This window comes from Petromyzon marinus, unplaced genomic scaffold, assembly GCF_048934315.1.
Source record: "Petromyzon marinus isolate PM22_M1 ecotype Great Lakes invasive population unplaced genomic scaffold, UKy_Petmar_22M1.pri1.0 PM_G_Scaffold_39, whole genome shotgun sequence".
Classification (NCBI taxonomy): domain Eukaryota; kingdom Metazoa; phylum Chordata; class Hyperoartia; order Petromyzontiformes; family Petromyzontidae; genus Petromyzon; species Petromyzon marinus.
Genome location: NW_027422972.1, coordinates 2,139,316 through 2,157,851, shown reverse-complemented (window position 1 = coordinate 2,157,851; position 18,536 = coordinate 2,139,316). Strand labels below are relative to the sequence as shown.

General features: G+C 49.7%; 1 protein-coding gene across 1 annotated transcript; it reads right to left on the bottom strand.

The window, feature by feature from the left end:
- Nucleotides 1-5,537: 5,537 nt before the first annotated feature.
- LOC142916514 (gap junction gamma-1 protein-like) lies at nt 5,538-18,110 on the bottom strand. Its single transcript, XM_076061651.1, has 4 exons — nt 18,004-18,110; nt 9,914-10,245; nt 8,462-8,938; nt 5,538-6,445 (listed from the first exon to the last, which is right to left on the bottom strand). Exons 2-4 carry the CDS (start codon nt 10,213-10,215, stop codon nt 6,265-6,267), a joined length of 960 nt encoding a protein of 319 aa, XP_075917766.1. The 5' UTR covers nt 10,216-10,245; nt 18,004-18,110; the 3' UTR covers nt 5,538-6,264.
- Nucleotides 18,111-18,536: the final 426 nt, after the last annotated feature.

Here is an 18,536-nt window from a genome sequence, read left to right as displayed (position 1 = left end):
GGGAAGGCGTTTGCACAGTTATCTGTTCTTGTAATACACCAGAGAACACACACGGGAGAGAAACCCTTCAAGTGCAGTGTGTGTGGGAAGGCGTTTGCACGTTCATCTCTTCTTGTAGAACACCAGAGAACACACACGGGAGAGAAACCCTTCAAGTGCAGTGTGTGTGGGAAGGCGTTTGCACAGTTATCTACTCTTGTAACACACCAGAGAACACACACGGGAGAGAAACCCTTCAAGTGCAGTGTGTGTGGGAAGGCGTTTGCACGTTCATCTCTTCTTGTAGAACACCAGAGAACACACACGGGAGAGAAACCATTCAAGTGCAGTGTGTGTGGGAAGGCGTTTGCACGTTCATCAAATCTTAAAGTACACCAGAGAACACAAAAGCATCAGAAGATCCACAAGGAGTGGAGTCTGAAATCAGCTTGTGAAAGTCAAAGTGACGCAATGAGCCCATCCCTCATGAAACAACCGGAAGAAAATCCCAGCTTGGACACTTTTAAAGGTATCGAGGTGAAATCTGAAGAGGTCAAGGTGAAATGTGAAGAAGTGAAGAGCGAGGAAGTGAGGGTAAAATGTGAAGATGAAGATTCAGCTCCAAAATGGGACCTTCACATCGATGGAGGCAACGTGAAGCAGGAGGTGAATTCTGACTGTGAGGCAGAGCGAGGCAACTCCCAGCAGTTTGTGGAAGTGGAGGTGTGGGTGGACTTCCTCCGAGACAATACAACTCAAATGGAGACCCGGTAGATGTGTAAGCTTGAAACGATGTCGCTCCAATAGATGCACCTTTATCACAGGCCTTTAATGACAAGAATGAAGTTGAACACTCAATTCCTAGGTTCAACCTGCAGGGTAAGAGCGGCCAGTCTTTGTGGACCTGTGGGTTGGGTAGATCTCTAACCAGGAGCGAGAGTTGAATAAGCTCCCAAGCATTCACTAGGTTCTAATAATTCCATTTATATGGTGCTTGCTTAATCGCCTCGGCAATTCGGAGTTTTGTGTCGTATCTCGTCTCAAACACTCGAAGAGCATCCCCAAGTAGCAGCTGCCCCTGTGTGGCACAAGGTGGTGGCCCTGCTCCGGCCTGCATGTGCACAAGAGCCTGTCAGTAGGAGGCGATGGTTGATGTGGCATCTTAGTTGTGGAGTTTGTAGGTAATGTTTAGAATTTGATAAATTTTGACCCAGACGCCAGTATGCAATGGCCTACTCGTTTTGAATGGCGCAATAGTATGTTGTACATACTAAAATAGCTTCTTGTTAATGCGATGTAACCTGATGCAGTATGTTTCAGTGCAGTAATTGAATTTTGTTAATATGCCTGTCAATAATACTTGTCTGATTGTGTGCATACATGTACCATTTTGTCTATAAGGGTTAAACATTGAATAAGTGATGTTAGGACAAAGTGTGTGTTTTGGAAGTAACCTGTACAGATAACTCAGGTGAGACTCATTGTTCTTGTCATACAGGTCAAAGGGTATTTTGTGTTTTCAGGAAGCTTCTCCCTCTGGAGCAACTCATTGTCTTTGAAATAGGGAGCACACTCGGATCATTAATCAGTTACATGGCATACCTCTCAAAGGTTACACGTAGAGGAGATTCATTCTCTACAACACAAATTGTAGTTTTGTATTACGTGTTGACGTAGATTTTGTCGAACTAGGACTAGAAATGCTCCTTGCTGATTAACGTCTGGATGTTCACAACCAAGGGTTGAAGCAAGGCTGACCGCCTGCGGCGCCCCTCACAACCATTTGCGGCCTTGGGCCAGGAAAGTCATGAAAAAAATTGCACAAGAACGACGCATCCACGCAAGCTCCCAATGCTCCGTTTTGAAGTTTGAAAATGAAACAACTTTGAATTGTATTATGTTTTGAATTAAATAATTGTATTTCTTCATTAACAGCTTATTCATTGAAAACGATATTTCGTGTGAATTTTCTCTCGTCGTTAAGTAGATGGCTTTGCCAGGGGTTCCGTTCGATGCGGACTTTCACCTGGTTGGGATCGCCGGATCGAGATGAGGCGACACAAAGCTTGCCGTGCGAGAAGACTGTCGTCTGCAGATCGATTTCAACACGATCGAACGTCTGTCCCTGCGCCTCTGTCGTTCATGCAGGGGGCGCGTAGGTTTGCAGCACCCCATGCATGAAAATGACGGAACGTGCAGTGTTCGTCACGAAGTTGTGCATAAGCGCCATAACAAGGCACTGTAAGCTGACCTGCCACCACATTCACAGGTCAACGGGGCAGCCGAGAGAGAGCGCGGTGCATAGGGGTCGACCAAAGGTTAAACCCCCGCCCCACCCCCCCGTGATCGGAGACTGATACCCCTGACCCCCCACCCGTCCCTAAGGCCCCTTAAAACCTTTCAGAAGGTTCTGGGAGGGGGGGGAGTCAGGAGGGGAGGGGTGACCCCAACCTGAGGATAAAAGGCCGGCCCTCTGGACGGGCCGAGGCAGTGTTCACTAACTCAAGCCTGAAGACATCCGAAGACCTGAAGACTGGACCGGCACCCGGGGACCCTCAACCGAGGCTCTTGTTAGAGCCGGGTTGTAGCGGACCAGAGGTGGCTCGGACACCCTGGGACCCTCCCCAGGCTCTAGCCAGAGCCGGGTTGTAGCAGACCAGAGGTGAGCTCCCGTACCCTGGCTAGGACGGGTCGTCCAGTCTTCCCTTAACGCCGGGCTAAGGGACCCGTGGGTAGCAGAGCCCGGATTGTGCAGGCTGCGATAGAAGGGAGGCTGTCACTCCCGTAGGCGATCGGGTGGAAGGGGACGTACCCCTTCGTGTTTCAGTAGTGTGTAGAGCCGAGTTCTAAAGAGTTATAATAATTGCGTTGCCTCAACCAGATGTCTCCGTGTGGTTAGTTAAGGACACAACACTTATATACAGTGAGGGAAAAAAGAATTTGATCCCCTGCTGATTTTGTACGTTTGCCCACTGACAAATAAATGATCAGTCTATAATTTTAATGGTAGGTTTATTTGAACAGTGAGAGACAGAATAACAACAACAAAATCCAGAAAAACACGTCAAAAATGTTATAAATTGATTTGCATTTTAATGAGGGAAATAAGTATTTGACCCCCTCTCAATCAGAAAGATTTCTGGCTCCCAGGTGTCTTTTATACAGGTAACGAGCTGAGATTAGGAGCACACTCTTAAAGGGGGTGCTCCTAATCTCAGCTTGTTACCTGTAGACATAAAAGACATCTTTCCACAGAAGAAATCAATCAGATTCCAAACTCTCCACCATAGCCAAGACCAAAGAGCTCTCCAAGGATGTCAGGGACAAGATTGTAGACCTACACAAGGCTGGAATGGGCTACAAGACCATTGCCAAGCAGCTTGGTGAGAAGGTGACAACAGTTGGTGCGATTATTCGCAAATGGAAGAAACACAAAAGAACTGTCAATCTCCCTCGGCCTGGGGCTCCATGCAAGATCTCACCTCGTGGAGTTGCAATGATCATTAGCCGAGAACTACACGGGAGGATCTTGTCAATGATCTCAAAGCAGCTGGGACCATATTCACCAAGAAAACAATTGGTAACACACTATGCCGTGAAGGACTGAAATCCTGCAGCGCCTGCAAGGTCCCCCTGCTCAAGAAAGCACATATACATGCCCGTCTGAAGTTTGCCAATGAACATCTCAATGATTCAGAGGACAACTGGGTGAAAGTGTTGTGGTCAGATGAGACCAAAATGGAGCTCTTTGGCATCAACTCAACTCGCCGTGTCTGGAGCAGGAGGAATGCTATGACCCCAAGAAGAACACCATCCCCACCGTCAAACATGGAGGTGGAAACATTATGCTTTGGGGGTGTTTTTCTGCTAAGGGGACAGGACAACTTCACCACATCAAAGGGACGATGGACGGGGCCATGTACCGTCAAATCTTGGGTGAGAGCCTCCTTCCCTCAGCCAGGGCATTTAAAATGGGTCGTGGATGGGTATTCCAGCATGACAATGACCCAAAACACACGGCCAAGGCAACAAAGGAGTGGCTCAAGAAGAAGCACATTAAGGTTCTGGAGTGGCCTAGCCAGTCTCCAGACCTTCATCCCATAGAAAATCTGTGGAGGGAGCTGAAGATTGAGTTGCCAAACGTCAGCCTCGAAACCTTAAGGACTTGGAGATCTGCAAAGAGGAGTGGGACAAAATCCCTCCTGAGATGTGTGCAAACCTGGTGGCCAACTACAATAAACGTCTGACCTCTGTAATTGCCAACAACGGTTTTGCCACCAAGTACTAAGTCATGTTTTGCAGAGGGGTCAAATACTTATTTCCCTCATTAAAATGCAAATCAAATTATACAATTTTTGACATGCCTTTTTCCAGATTTTGTGGTTGTTATTCTGTCTCTCACTGTTCAAATAAACCTACCATTAAAATCATATACTGATCATTTCTTTGTCAGTGGGCAAACGTACAAAATGAGCAGGGGATGAAATACTTTTTTCCCTCACTGTAAAAGAGTAAAGCCAGTGGGTTTTCAAAGTACCTTCCTTTTACAGAAATACATTTCACGTGAGCCCACCGCATTAAAACAATGCTCAGCTGAGCGGGGCGAGCCACGGGGGTGGGGGGGGGGAGCACCTTTGTCACGTTCTGTAACTCACGTGACTTCTGCCGCAACAATGTCTGGATGTTTCGCCTGAGGATGACTGCTCGTGTTGTGATCGAAACATCGTGATTTATTTTATTATTATTTTATTTTTTCTACCTACGTGACTTTACTGAAAGAACCAAAGAGTATGAAAGACGTCTTGTCTGCTGATATTGTTCATATCCGTGTACATCGATATCCCACATTGCTTACACGTACACACCACACACAATGAAATAAATAGAAACTAGAACGACTTTCGGGGATGGGCAAAGATCGAGGAATCTCTTTCAATGGAGCGAGTTAAGGGTGTTCGATTCAACATCTCTCTGTACGTCTGTATCTCTGTTTGCCTCTATGTCTCTCTCTGCCTGTGTCTCTCTGTCTGTCTATCTTTCTCTGTCTCTGTGTTCCTCTTGTCTGTGTCTGTCTGCCTGTCCTGTCTGTCTGTGTGTCTGTCTAAAGCACAGCAAGTTGGCACAGTAGGGGGCACAGATGGTGCATCAGCCAGTCATTTCAGTCATCTCAGTCGACCAGTGGCACCTGGGTCTGCCCCGTGACATGCCAGCGGGCGTTCGACACTTCACTTGGCCTCAAGGTGCACATAGCCTGGCACAGCGTCGTGGTGACGTCACCACCACTTAGTGACCAATGGCGGTTGTTGTTGTCTATCATAAAATAATAAACCACTAATGTAGACTGTAGCCTGCTATCAAAGCAATTTTGCTGACGGTTTCCATCTGAAGACGGAAGCTTGTGTTGCCTCCAAAACGTCGTGATTTAATTTCGTTTTCATTTATTTTATTTTACCTACGTGTCTGTGTTTAGTGGGAGTGTGCGTGTGTTTAGTGGGTGTGTGCGATTGATCATATTAAACGTACTCAATTAGCATCAATTAACATGAAATACACAATAATAATTTACATTTCCCAATTTTATTGAATATTTTTCTGAAAAACAATACATACAACACTGTGTCACCTGCCGTTCAGATTTGGCCACAGCTGTTCACAAACCGCATAGCCAGCATCTTAAACGCCTTTTGGTTTGACAAAATATAAATCGGAGCAGGCTGTTACGGTATAATAACGACGTGCCCGCTAAACTCAGGCCCTCTTATCCACCGATGAACGAGGAAGTTTAACAAAACAACGAAAACAGAAACTCACACAAATTAAGAAGTAAGCTAAAGTAACAAAAATATTTGGGTTGCTTTAATCAAAACACACCTCCATATTGATTAAACACTCACGCAAACATTCCCCCCCCCCCCGACTCGTGCATTTATACGTTGGCCGAATGCGAAAGCCACAATGCCACACAAAACGCGTTCTAAGGAGATTTGAACTCTCAACGCTCTGGGTTACAAACCCAGCGCCGAATCCCCCGAGCCACGAGGCTGGGTGCTGGCGTACCCCCCGTGCCATCGCGAGCGGGTTAGCGGGGTGCCCGCGCTCTGCCGCTCGAATCTTAAAAGCGCAGACGGTCGCCTCCGATTGAATCTCGATGGAAGAATGTCACGAAGACCTTCAAAGTCGAGACGATCCAAACGGCGGCGGCGCGTTGGGGGGGCCGAGTAAATGGAACGTGGGATGGCGAAAAGCGATTGAGCGATAACGACGCCCGAGAGTAATACTAGCACGCTAAACCCAAGACTTGCGGGAGGCGTCGCCAGCGTCTTGCTCGGGGGGCTCCTGGTGGGGTCTCGGCGTCACCCCCAGCTCCGTCTGAAGTTTCTGCACCTCGTCAAGGAGCTGCCACAATTCTGACGGTGACATCGCTCTGGGACCCGCCGTCGATTCCGGCTCGATGGCATCTGCCACCCTAGAAACGAGTCAAATTTCAAGAAGAGTATTTTCATTAACAAAAAAATATATATACACTGTCCATGATAGAGGGTTTTTTTTGGGTTATATTGCATGTATAGTGTAGTGTATAGTATAGTGTATGGTGCAGTGGATAGTGTAGTGTATAGTAGTGTAGTGTATAGTATAGTGTATAGTAGTGTAGTGTATAGTAGTGTAGTGTATAGTAGTGTAGTGTATAGTGTATAGTAGTGTAGTGTATAGTGTAGTGTATAGCAGTGTATAGTGTATAGTAGTGTAGTGTATAGTGTAGTGTATAGTGTAGTGGATAGTGTAGTATATAGTGTAGTGTATATAGTGTATAGTGCAGTGTATAGTGTAGTGTATAGTGCAGTGTATAGTGTAGTGTATAGTAGTGTATAGTGCAGTGTATAGTGTAGTGTATAGTGCATTAGATAGTGCAGTAGATAGTGCAATCTAAACCCAAAAACCTTGATTATGAATAATAGTTAACACCGTAATGTATGAACGTTGCGAGCGCTCACGAAAGTCACCCAGTGCGGTTCCCGTCAGAGGAGGCCCCCACAACCGAATGGTAGCTATACACTACACACACAACATCTATATACATAGCTATCAAACATACACTACACTATACACTACACTATACACACAACATCTATATACATAGCTGTCAACACATACACTACACTATACACTACACACACAACATCTATATACATAGCTATCAACACATACACTACACTATAAACTACACACAACATATATGCATAGCTATCAACACATACACTACATTATACACTACACTATACACTACACACAACATCTATATACATAGCTATCAACACATACACTACACTATACACTACACTATAAACTACACACAACATATATACATAGCTATCAACACATACACTACACTATACACTACACACAACATCTATATACATAGCTATCAACACATACACTACACTATACACTACACTATAAACTATACACATCTATATACATAGCTATCAACACATACACTACATTATACACTACACTATAAACTACACACATCTATATACATAGCTATCAACACATACACTACACTATAAACTATACACAACATCTATATACATAGATATCAACACATACACTACACTATAAACTATACACAACATCTATATACATAGCTATCAACACATACACTACACTATACACTACACTATAAACTACACACAACATCTATATACATAGCTATCAACACATACACTACACTATACACTACACTATAAACTACACACATCATCTATATATATAGCGGTTGGGGAGCTGACGGAACCAATATTATTTCCCTTCCACGTGACTTTAGCGAAAGAACCAAAAATAAGAGACAGCTTTGTTTAGAGCCTAGTCTCAAACAGTGTTAGATGAGAGGACAATGCCACTACGAAGACATTGACAGCTCGGGGTGAGATACACGAGGCTCTAAAGAAAGCTGTCTCTGGTGTGGAACAATCAGTTTCAAAGACAATGCATCATCATAGACTACCAGAGCGTGTTTCTGTTTGCATGTTCATTACAAGTACCGTGTGTGTGGCCAATGCAGTGAGATGATTCCTTGCAAGAGGTTTACGTTTGGTGTTATCACGTTCACACAGCTGTTTTACTGCTAAAAAAGGGTAAAACAAATTCTTATATTTTGTTACTGGCAAGGGAGGTCCCATGATGTTTTTTTGCTGTTGTCATCATCGGCGAAACGTCACGGAAACTCGAATTGTAGGCGTAGTTGGGGGTCACTCTCTGACGCGCAGCCGGCGAGTGTCGAGCCGGTAGCGACCCGGCACGTTTCGTTTCCGTGACGCAACGCCGCTACTACAAGTTGGCGGCTTTGACGAGACGACGCTTTCGTTTCTCGCGATCCAACGCCGAAGCTGACAACCTCCGTCCGCGCGCCGAACTTTTTCCGCCCCCCACCCCTCCCCCCGCATAGCCGACCGTGGCCAACCACGCCGTCGAGGCCCCCCACCTGCTCCGTAGCCGGCGCGGGCGCCACCCGCTCAGCGAGTCGTGGATGGTGCCCAGCCCCAGGTAGGCAATCTCGGACAGTTCGAGCAGGAGGCTGAGACCGGCGACCGCGTACATGACCAGAAGGAAGACGGTCTTCTCCGTGGGGCGCGACACAAAGCAGTCGACCCGGTGCGGGCAGGGGTGACGGACGCACTCGAAGCGCGGGGCCACCTCCAAGCCATACATCAGGTACTGCCCCACCAGGAAGCCAACCTCGGCCAGTGTGCGGGCCAGCAGCTGGAGGGTGTAGGCCACCATCAGGCCGTCCGTCTTGATCCTCCACCGCTCGTTGTGCTGCTTCCCCTCGCCGTCTTCTTCACCCTCCTCCTCCACCTCCTCTTCCACCTCCTCCACTTTCTCCGTGCATTCAATCACGCGGTCGGGGCCGCCGGTTCGCTTGGCTCGCTTGGTTTGTTCGTCTCGCTTGTACTCGATCCTACCACGACAGAGAGCGGCGGCGGCGTCGAAGTTTCACCCCTCGCTACGAGCGAGCCACCGTCGGGACTCGAGGTAAGTGAAAATATTTACCTTCCTTTAAAATTTGACGCTTTATTTACTACTAAGCGGGAAGCACCCGGCGTTGCCCGGGGGAAAACATATATTGAAACACTTCTCAAAACTTAAAAACATAACATATACAAGTGGAAAAAAAAAAACTTTGATCATTGCCTCATTCGTAAAAACTAAAATAAAACCCAACGCGCGGCGTAAAAAAACGTACGCTCGCGCGCCAAGATTCGATTCTTTAGATCGCGCAAAGGAATCGAAGGTTGTAGATTTCTTTAGAATCAGCCTATTCCTGTTTAATCGATACCACAAAGCTCACCAGATATCGATTCTTGCCACACTTCATCGTCATTTCCCCACCCCCCCCCCAAAAAAAATAAAAGTGTGTTTTTATGTTTGCATGGTGTACAGTATGGAAAGTACCCACATGGCAAATTTTAAGTTTGTTGCATGTCGGGAAGTACGCTAAACATTTTGAACAGACACACATAATCACAACTTTGCCTTTTATACATATGCAATTATGATATCGCATGCAAATGTATTATATTTCTTATTGTTGAAGAGTTTAACAATGCTTCCCTTTTTGCTGTTGAATCGCAGCATATTTTACGACGCTGACCGTGTGCGTGTTTAAACACAGCGCACATTCGCCCTCCTGAACTGAACTAGCCGTTCGGACGTACCGACGGGGGGCTCGGGAACGGAACTCCGTTCCTAAGTCAAGGGGAAACCTTGCCGGCGCTTTCACCGTTCAAAATCGTGACCAAATCGACGGCGCAACCTAATTAAAAAATAAATTAAAACATTTCCAACTGCGGGCAGCCATTCAAATTTCCACCGTAGCCCCCCCCCCCCCCCCCCCCCCCCCCACTGTGAAAACTCCATCCGAGAACCTCGGTACCTGGTGATGCGATGCACTGCGAAGCCGAGGTACAGGATGGTGGGCGTGGCGACCGCGATGATCTGGAACACCCAGAAGCGGACGTGGGAGAGCGGGGCGAAGCTGTCGTAGCAGACGTTCACGCAGCCGGGCTGCACCGTGTTGCACGAGAAGCTGCCCTGCTCGTCGTAGTAGATGGACTCGCCGGCGACCGTCGTGAGAACAATGCGAAAGATGACGAAGGTGGTGATCCACAGCTTGCTCAGGAAGGTGGAGTGCCGATGAACCTCCTCCAGCAGCTGCGTGAGGTAGCCCCAGCTCATCGTGGTTGCCGGTCACATTCAGTAACGCCGCTGCGGGGAAACGTTCACCCGAGTTTGTACACGCACTACTCTACTTACAAACATCCAACTTCAGGACTTTTAGAGATAATAAAAAAACCTGTCCCATTTGTCCAGTTGCCCGTTTGGAACGAGAGTCGTTAGTTCAACCTCCACGCACAATAAATGGCAGTGGTGGCATCTACATCGGCAGAACGTGAAGAACCAGTGGCATCTACATCTGCAGAACGTGAAGAACCAGTGGCATCTACATCTGCAGAACGTGAAGAATCAGTGGCATCTACATCTACAGAAAGTGAAGAACCAGTGGCATCTACATCGACAAAACGTGAAGAATCAGTGGCATCTACATCTGCAGAACGTGAAAAACAGTGGCATCTACGTCTACAGAACGTGAAGAACCAATGGCATCTGCATCTGCAGAACGTGAAGAACCAGTGGCATCTACATCGACAGAACGTGAAGAACCAGTGGCATCTACATCTGCAGAACGTGAAGAACCAGTGGCATCTACATCTACAGAAAGTGAAGAACCAGTGGCATCTACATCGACAAAACGTGAAGAATCAGTGGCATCTACATCTGCAGAACGTGAAAAACAGTGGCATCTACGTCTACAGAACGTGAAGAACCAATGGCATCTGCATCTGCAGAACGTGAAGAACCAGTGGCATCTACATCGACAGAACGTGAAGAACCAGTGGCATCTACATCGACAGAACGTGAAGAACCAATGGCATCTACATCTGCAGAACGTGAAGAACCAGTGGCATCTACATCTACAGAAAGTGAAGAACCAGTGGCATCTACATCGACAGAACGTGAAGAACCAGTGGCATCTACATCTACAGAATGTGAAGAACCAGTGGCATCTACGTCTACAGGACGTGAAGAACCAATGGCATCTGCATCTGCAGAACGTGAAGAACCAGTGGCATCTACATCTACAGCGCTGGTAGCGGCCATCGGCAAGTCCACTCAAGTTTCATGTATTAGGTGTATATCCCTGTGAGCCATGCAGCTCTTGAGTTCGGGTGCAACCGCAACAAACAAAATATGAACAGAGAAACATCTTAAAGCGACGACGCGTAACAGAAACATCCTGTGATAAAACAGCAAATCTTCCAGAAAAGAAAAAAACTTATTACAACTCTGTGTGCAAAAATCTCACAAACCCCTTCTTGAATAAGAGCCTTGAGACTCGGCGAGGAATTTCCCCCCCCCACCCCCCCCCCTGGTGAACTGAATCACATCGTTATTATCACTACTGCCCTCTGCAACGTTCGAACAGCGTTCATCTTCTCGTTGTAAAATGTCAATCGGTCACTTGTTCGGAGGTCATGTCCATGAGGACGCATTTCCTAAGAAGGCCACGGCAGTTGCGTTGGTTCCTCGCGTGCTGCCGAGAGACGAGTTCTCAGTGGCGCTCGAGAAAAAACAAACGCGCATCCGTCACGTGCCCTCCTGGATAGCCTCATCGATTGCAGTGTATAAGGGAGCAAAGATGCCGCCCGAGAAGACGATTCGTAATTTTTTTGGGGTCAAGATCTCTTGTGCACGCACGTGTGTGTGCCTTTGGGCCCTCCTCCACCCGACACAGCCAATCAATAAAATGTTGACTCCCTCGCCTGGTATACAGGAGGTCGTGGATTCGATCCTGAACCTGACACCTGCTGTGTACTCCATCTCTTCTCTAGCTGTTTAGGCGTCCGCTCGCACACAACAACAACCGCCATTCGCCACTAAGTGGCGGTGACGTCACCACGACGCTTGTGCCAGGCTATGTGCACCCTGAGGCCACGTGAAGTGTCGAACGCCCGCTGGCAGGAGGTCACGGGGCAGACCCAGGTGCCACGGGTCGACTGACTGAGATGACTGGCTGATGCACCACCTGTGCCCCCTACTGTGCCAACCTGCTGTGCTTTACCCACCCAGCGCTCCGCTCGTTGTTGTGAGCATCGCTCCTCCGCCCTCCGTTGTTGTTGGAGGGCGACTGCCTCCAACTGCCCAGTAGCGTGCTTCACGAGCCTCCTCCACAGAGGCCGATCTTGACACCGCTGGTACCAGTCATCGGCAAGTCCACTCAGCTCCACATCCTCCTGTACCACATCACTCCATCTCTTCTCTAGCCCGTGCCGCGCCCGCTTAGCCCCCTCAATTCGGCCGAACAAAAGCTGTTTCGGCATGCGGTGGCTGGGCATGCGGGCTACATGACCCAGCCATCGCAGCCTGCCCCGCCGGAGGAGCTCACCGATGGGACCCTGCCCAGATCTTTCAAGGATTTGTGAGCTCCTCACACAATCCAGTCTGGCTAAACCCAGGATGGATCGTAGGCAGGCCAGCCTAAATGTTTCTAACCGGCGAAGATGTTCCATTAGGGGGGTCCACGTATCGCAAGCGTAGAGAAGGGAGGCAATGATCTTGGCCGAGAATACCTGAAGCTTAGTGCGGAGCCACAGACCAGGTAGCTTCCACACAGCGTTACGCAACCGATGAAAAGATATTGCCGCTCGACTGATTCGGAGTGAGACCTCTGCTGTTAAACTGGAGCCAGTCATAAGCACACTACCCAGGTATGGAAAACTCTCCACTCTCTCCACAACTGCCCCATCACCGAGTTGGGAGTTGTGGGGGTGTAGTGTCCGATGGTACAAAATACCCAGCCAGGTGCTTAGTTTTGGTGGGGCTGATGGTAAGGCCCCACCTCTTAGTGGCACGCTCCAGTCTCAGCAGCAGCGTCTCCAACTCCTCCTCTGAATGAGCAGCTATTACCAAATCATCAGCATACATAACGTGGTTGAGCAATAGGGAGCCATCCCTTGACCGCACCCGGGCATCGATCAGCTTCCCATTATATCTGTACCATATGGAGATTCCCCCGGTACAGCTAATGAAGGCTTCACGAACTACGTGGTCAAAATAGATGTTAAATAATGTGGGAGCCAGAGGACATCCCTGTCGCACCCCAAGGTGTACAGGGAATGGCTCTGACTCCCGACCACGTAGTTTTACCCGGGCCCGCTCACCATCATGAAGGTCCTTAATGATCGTGAGCAGAGGGTCAGGTACTCCAAAAGCACGAAGAACAACCCAGAGCCCTGGCCTATTGATGGTATAATATGCCTTGACCAGGTCAATAAAGCAGAGATGTAGGTCTTGTTGGAATTCCATACACCTCTGCTGTAGCAGACGGACAGAAAATATGGCATCTGTGCAGGACCGCCCTTTCCTGAAACCGCATTGGGGCTCCGCAAGCCTCTCCTCAGCGTGCCTGGCAAGGCGATGCTGAATAATCCTTGCCAGGACCTTTCCCGGCACACTGAGGAGTGAAATGCCCCTGTAGTTGTTACAGTCTGTGCGGTCCCCCTTCTTAAAAAGGGGGACCACCAGGGCATCCTTCCAATCCTGCGGAACCCGTCCAGTGGTCCAGACTGTTGTTATGATGTCATATAGGGCAGTCTGTGCACAAACGCCACCCTCCCTCAGCATTTCACTTGGGAGATCATCTCTGCCCGCTGCCTTTCCTGGTCTCAGACTCGGGATCGCCTTCAGTACTTCCTCAACAGTTGGCACCTCAGCCAGCCACTCACAGGGGGTGACTTCTTCCAATATTTGAGGCACCGCAGCCTCAGCAGGGTCATCCTCACTTTGTGCCACAATGTTTTCCTGGCTGAGGGATTTTCCCTCCCCCAGGACCTCACAGAAATGCTCAGCAAATCTGCAAACCTGTTCCTGGGGGTCGGAGATTGGATCACCGTTTTTTCCCCTGATTGTAATAGGTGTGGCACTGCAAGTTACTTTTTGATGGAGTCAAATAGAGATTTGTGATCACGGCCCACTCAGGCAGACTCTATCTCCTCAGCAACCCGCGACCACCACCCATTCTTGCAGCGCCTCACGGCCCTCCGAACCTCCGAGCGAAGGCTGCGGTAAGCCTCCTCATTCTCTGACGTGGGATTCTGTAGCCGATGACAGTGGGCCTGTCGCTTTTTCTCAACCATCCTGAACACCTCCTCTGTCAGCCAGGGTCTCTGGGGAGGTCTGGACCGCGTACCCAAAGCAGCTATTGCAGCTGCATGAGTCACAGTCCTAAACCTCGCCCATTTACCCTCGACATCAGGAGGAGTCGGGGACGATGCCAATCCCAGCCGCAAGCGATGATGAAATTCTCGCTTGCAACTTTCATCAGATAACTGAGACCAGGCCACTTTAGGTTGGAATGGGGTCCTGGTTGTACACCCACCACCGGAGTGGAAGAATGGCAGGCGCATCTTACAGATGACAAGTCGATGGTCAGAGGGCAGATCAGCTCCACGGTAGGTCCTGGTGTCAAGGACATGGGCTCGCATCCGCTGGTCCGTCACTATGTAGTCCAGCAGATGTTCTTCCTTGGACCCGGCATGCATCAATGATGTTGTGTGGATGCGCCGATGCCGGGACAGCGTGTTGGTAATTACAAGCCCATGGGCTACACAAAAATCTAGCAGCCTCCTACCGTTGTTATTGAGCTGATCTGGCCCATGCCCTCCAATCACTCCAGACCAGGTGCCAGCATCATGACCAACTCGGGCATTGAAGTCACCCAACATGATGACTCTATCCCGAGGGGCCACTTTAGCCAGCACCTGTGACAGGAGGTCATCGAAGGCATCTGACTCATCGGCTTTGCCTGCATCCCTCCACGGATGTTCATCTTCGGTGGGGGCATAAGTAACCACGACCACCATTCCTTGCCTCCGGTTGATGGGAAGGCGAGCCCAAAGTAGCCTGGCGCTTACAGCTTCCCACACCTCACCGCCACGCTCCCACGCCCCCTTCATTCTTTTGTTCAAAAGAAGAGCCACACCCTGTTGTTTGGCAGTCTGCTGCCCAGAGTAGAGGACTGTCCACCCCTCATGGTGGCAGGAGCCAGAACCGGTCCACCGGACACACACACAGACACACACACAGACACACACAGACACACACACACAGACACACACAGACACACATACACACACAGACACACACACACAGACACACACACTGACAAACACAGACACACACAGACACACACACAGACACACACACAGACACACACACAGACACACACACACAGAAAGACACAGACACACACACAGACACACACACAGACACACACACAGACACACACAGACACACACACACAGACACACACAGACACACATACACACACAGACACACACACACAGACACACACACTGACAAACACAGACACACACAGACACACACACAGACACACACACAGACACACACACAGACACACACACACAGAAAGACACAGACACACACACAGACACACACACAGACACACACACTGACACAAACACAGACACACACACAGACACACACACACAGACACACACACAGACACACACACAGACAGACACAGACACACACACAGACACACACACAGACACACACAGACACACACACTGACACAAACACACACAGACACACACACACACAGACACACACAGACACACACAGACAGACGCACACAGACGCACACAGACACACAGACAGACACAGACACACACACAGACACACACACACACACAGATACACACACAGACACACACACAGACACACACACAGACACACACACACACAGACACACACACACACACAGATACACACACAGACACACACACACAGACACACACACAGATACACACACAGACACACACACACACAGATACACACACAGACACACACACACAGACACACACACTGACACAAACACACACACACAGACGCACACAGACACACAGACAGACACAGACACACACACAGACACACACAGACACACACAGACACACACACACAGACACACACACAGACACACACAGACAGACACACACAGACACAAAAAGACAAAGACAAAAGATCCCCCATATAGCCTTAACAGACTGTAGGGGCAAGTGCTGTTAGCGAGCACCTATGAAGGCCGGAACGGTACACGAGGGGGTGGGTGGCCGGCACCACGCCCGACCGCCTTTGTCTCCCTAGTGGCGATGTTTACACACCGCACCAGGTACTCATTTGAGGCTGAGTCGACCTAGGGGAGGCCCGGGACCGGTTCAGATAATCGTCACTGGTGTTGGCCGTGAGCGGGAATCGAACCTGGGTCGCCAGGTTCATAGCGCAGCGCGCTAACCGCTACACTATCGCTCCCCACACACAGACACACACACACAGACACACACACACAGACACACACACACACAGACATACAGACACACACACAGACAGACACAGACACACACACACAGACACACACAGACACACACACAGACACACACAGACACACACACTGACACAAACACACACAGACACACACACAGACACACACACTGACAAACACAGACACACACAGACACACACACAGACACACACACAGACACACACAGACACACACACACAGACACACACACACAGAAACAGACACACACAGACACACACACAGACACACACACAGACACACATAAACACACAGACAGACACAGACACACACAGACACACACACACAGACACACACACTGACACAAACACAGACACACACACAGACACACACACACAGACACACACACAGACACACACACAGACAGACACACACACAGACACACACACAGACACACACAGACACACACACTGACACAAACACACACAGACACACACACACAGACACACACAGACACACACAGACAGACGCACACAGACGCACACAGACACAGACAGACACACACACAGACACACACACACAGATACACACACAGACACACACACACAGACACACACACAGACACACACACACAGACACACACACACAGATACACACACAGACACACACACACAGACACACACACACAGACACACACACACACACAGATACACACACAGACACACACAGATACACACACAGACACACACACACAGACACACACACACAGACACACACACTGACACAAACACACACACACAGACGCACACAGGCACACAGACAGACACAGACACACACACACACAGACACACAGACACACACAGACAGACACACACAGACACAAAAAGACAAAGACAAAAGATCCCCCATATAGCCTTAACAGACTGTAGGGGCAAGTGCTGTTAGCGAGCACCTATGAAGGCCGGAACGGTACACGAGGGGGTGGGTGGCCGGCACCACGCCCGACCGCCTTTGTCTCCCTAGTGGCGATGTTTACACACCGCACCAGGTACTCATTTGAGGCTGAGTCGACCTAGGGGAGGCCCGGGACCGGTTCAGATAATCGTCACTGGTGTTGGCCGTGAGCGGGAATCGAACCTGGGTCGCCAGGTTCATAGCGCAGCGCGCTAACCGCTACACTATCGCTCCCCACACACAGACACACACACACAGACACACACACAGACACACACACTGACACAAACACACACAGACACACACACAGACAGACACAGACACACACACACAGACACACACAGACACACACACAGACACACACACTGACACAAACACACACAGACACACACACAGACACACACAGACAGACACACACAGACGCACACAGACACACAGACAGACACAGACACACACACAGACACAAACACACACACACAGACACACACTGACACAGATCTCAGGGCCTGGGCCACAGCAGCAAGGGGAGACAAAGACGGCAGCGGCTGCGTGGGAGACAGCGCAGAGAGAGAGGGAAGGAGGAGGAGGGTGGTGGTGGAGTGGTGGAGTCAGACCTCTGTTGGAGCGCCCGGGAGCCCAGGAGACGTCCCGAGCAGTTGGGAAATGACGCAGAGAGATGAGAGACAGGGACAGCACCTGGCTAGGACGCCACCTTTCTGCCCCCCCTCACTTCCAGCCCCTCCCCATCACTTCACCCCCTCCACATCCGCCCCTCCCCCACATCCGGCCCCCCCTCCACATCCGGCCCCTCCTTCGTTCTCACTTTGGACCCTCCCCCCTGCCCCCTCCCCTCACTTTGCCCCTCCCCCTCGCTTCCGCCCTTCCCACCCTCCCCCCCTCGCTTCCGGCCCTCCTGTCCCCCCCCCGTCACCTCCCTCACCTCCGCCCCCCCCTCGCCCCTCACTTCAGACCCCGCCCCCCCTCACTTCCGGCTCCTCCCTCCTCATTACCCTCCCTCCCCCCCCTGTTGTGGGCAAGGGGTTCGCACCATGAGCTGGAGAACCCAAAACAACCCGCAGACTGCCTGCTGCTGGATCTCCTCTCTGTTTAAAAGAACACATTTGAACAAATTTTTACCTCGGGTCTT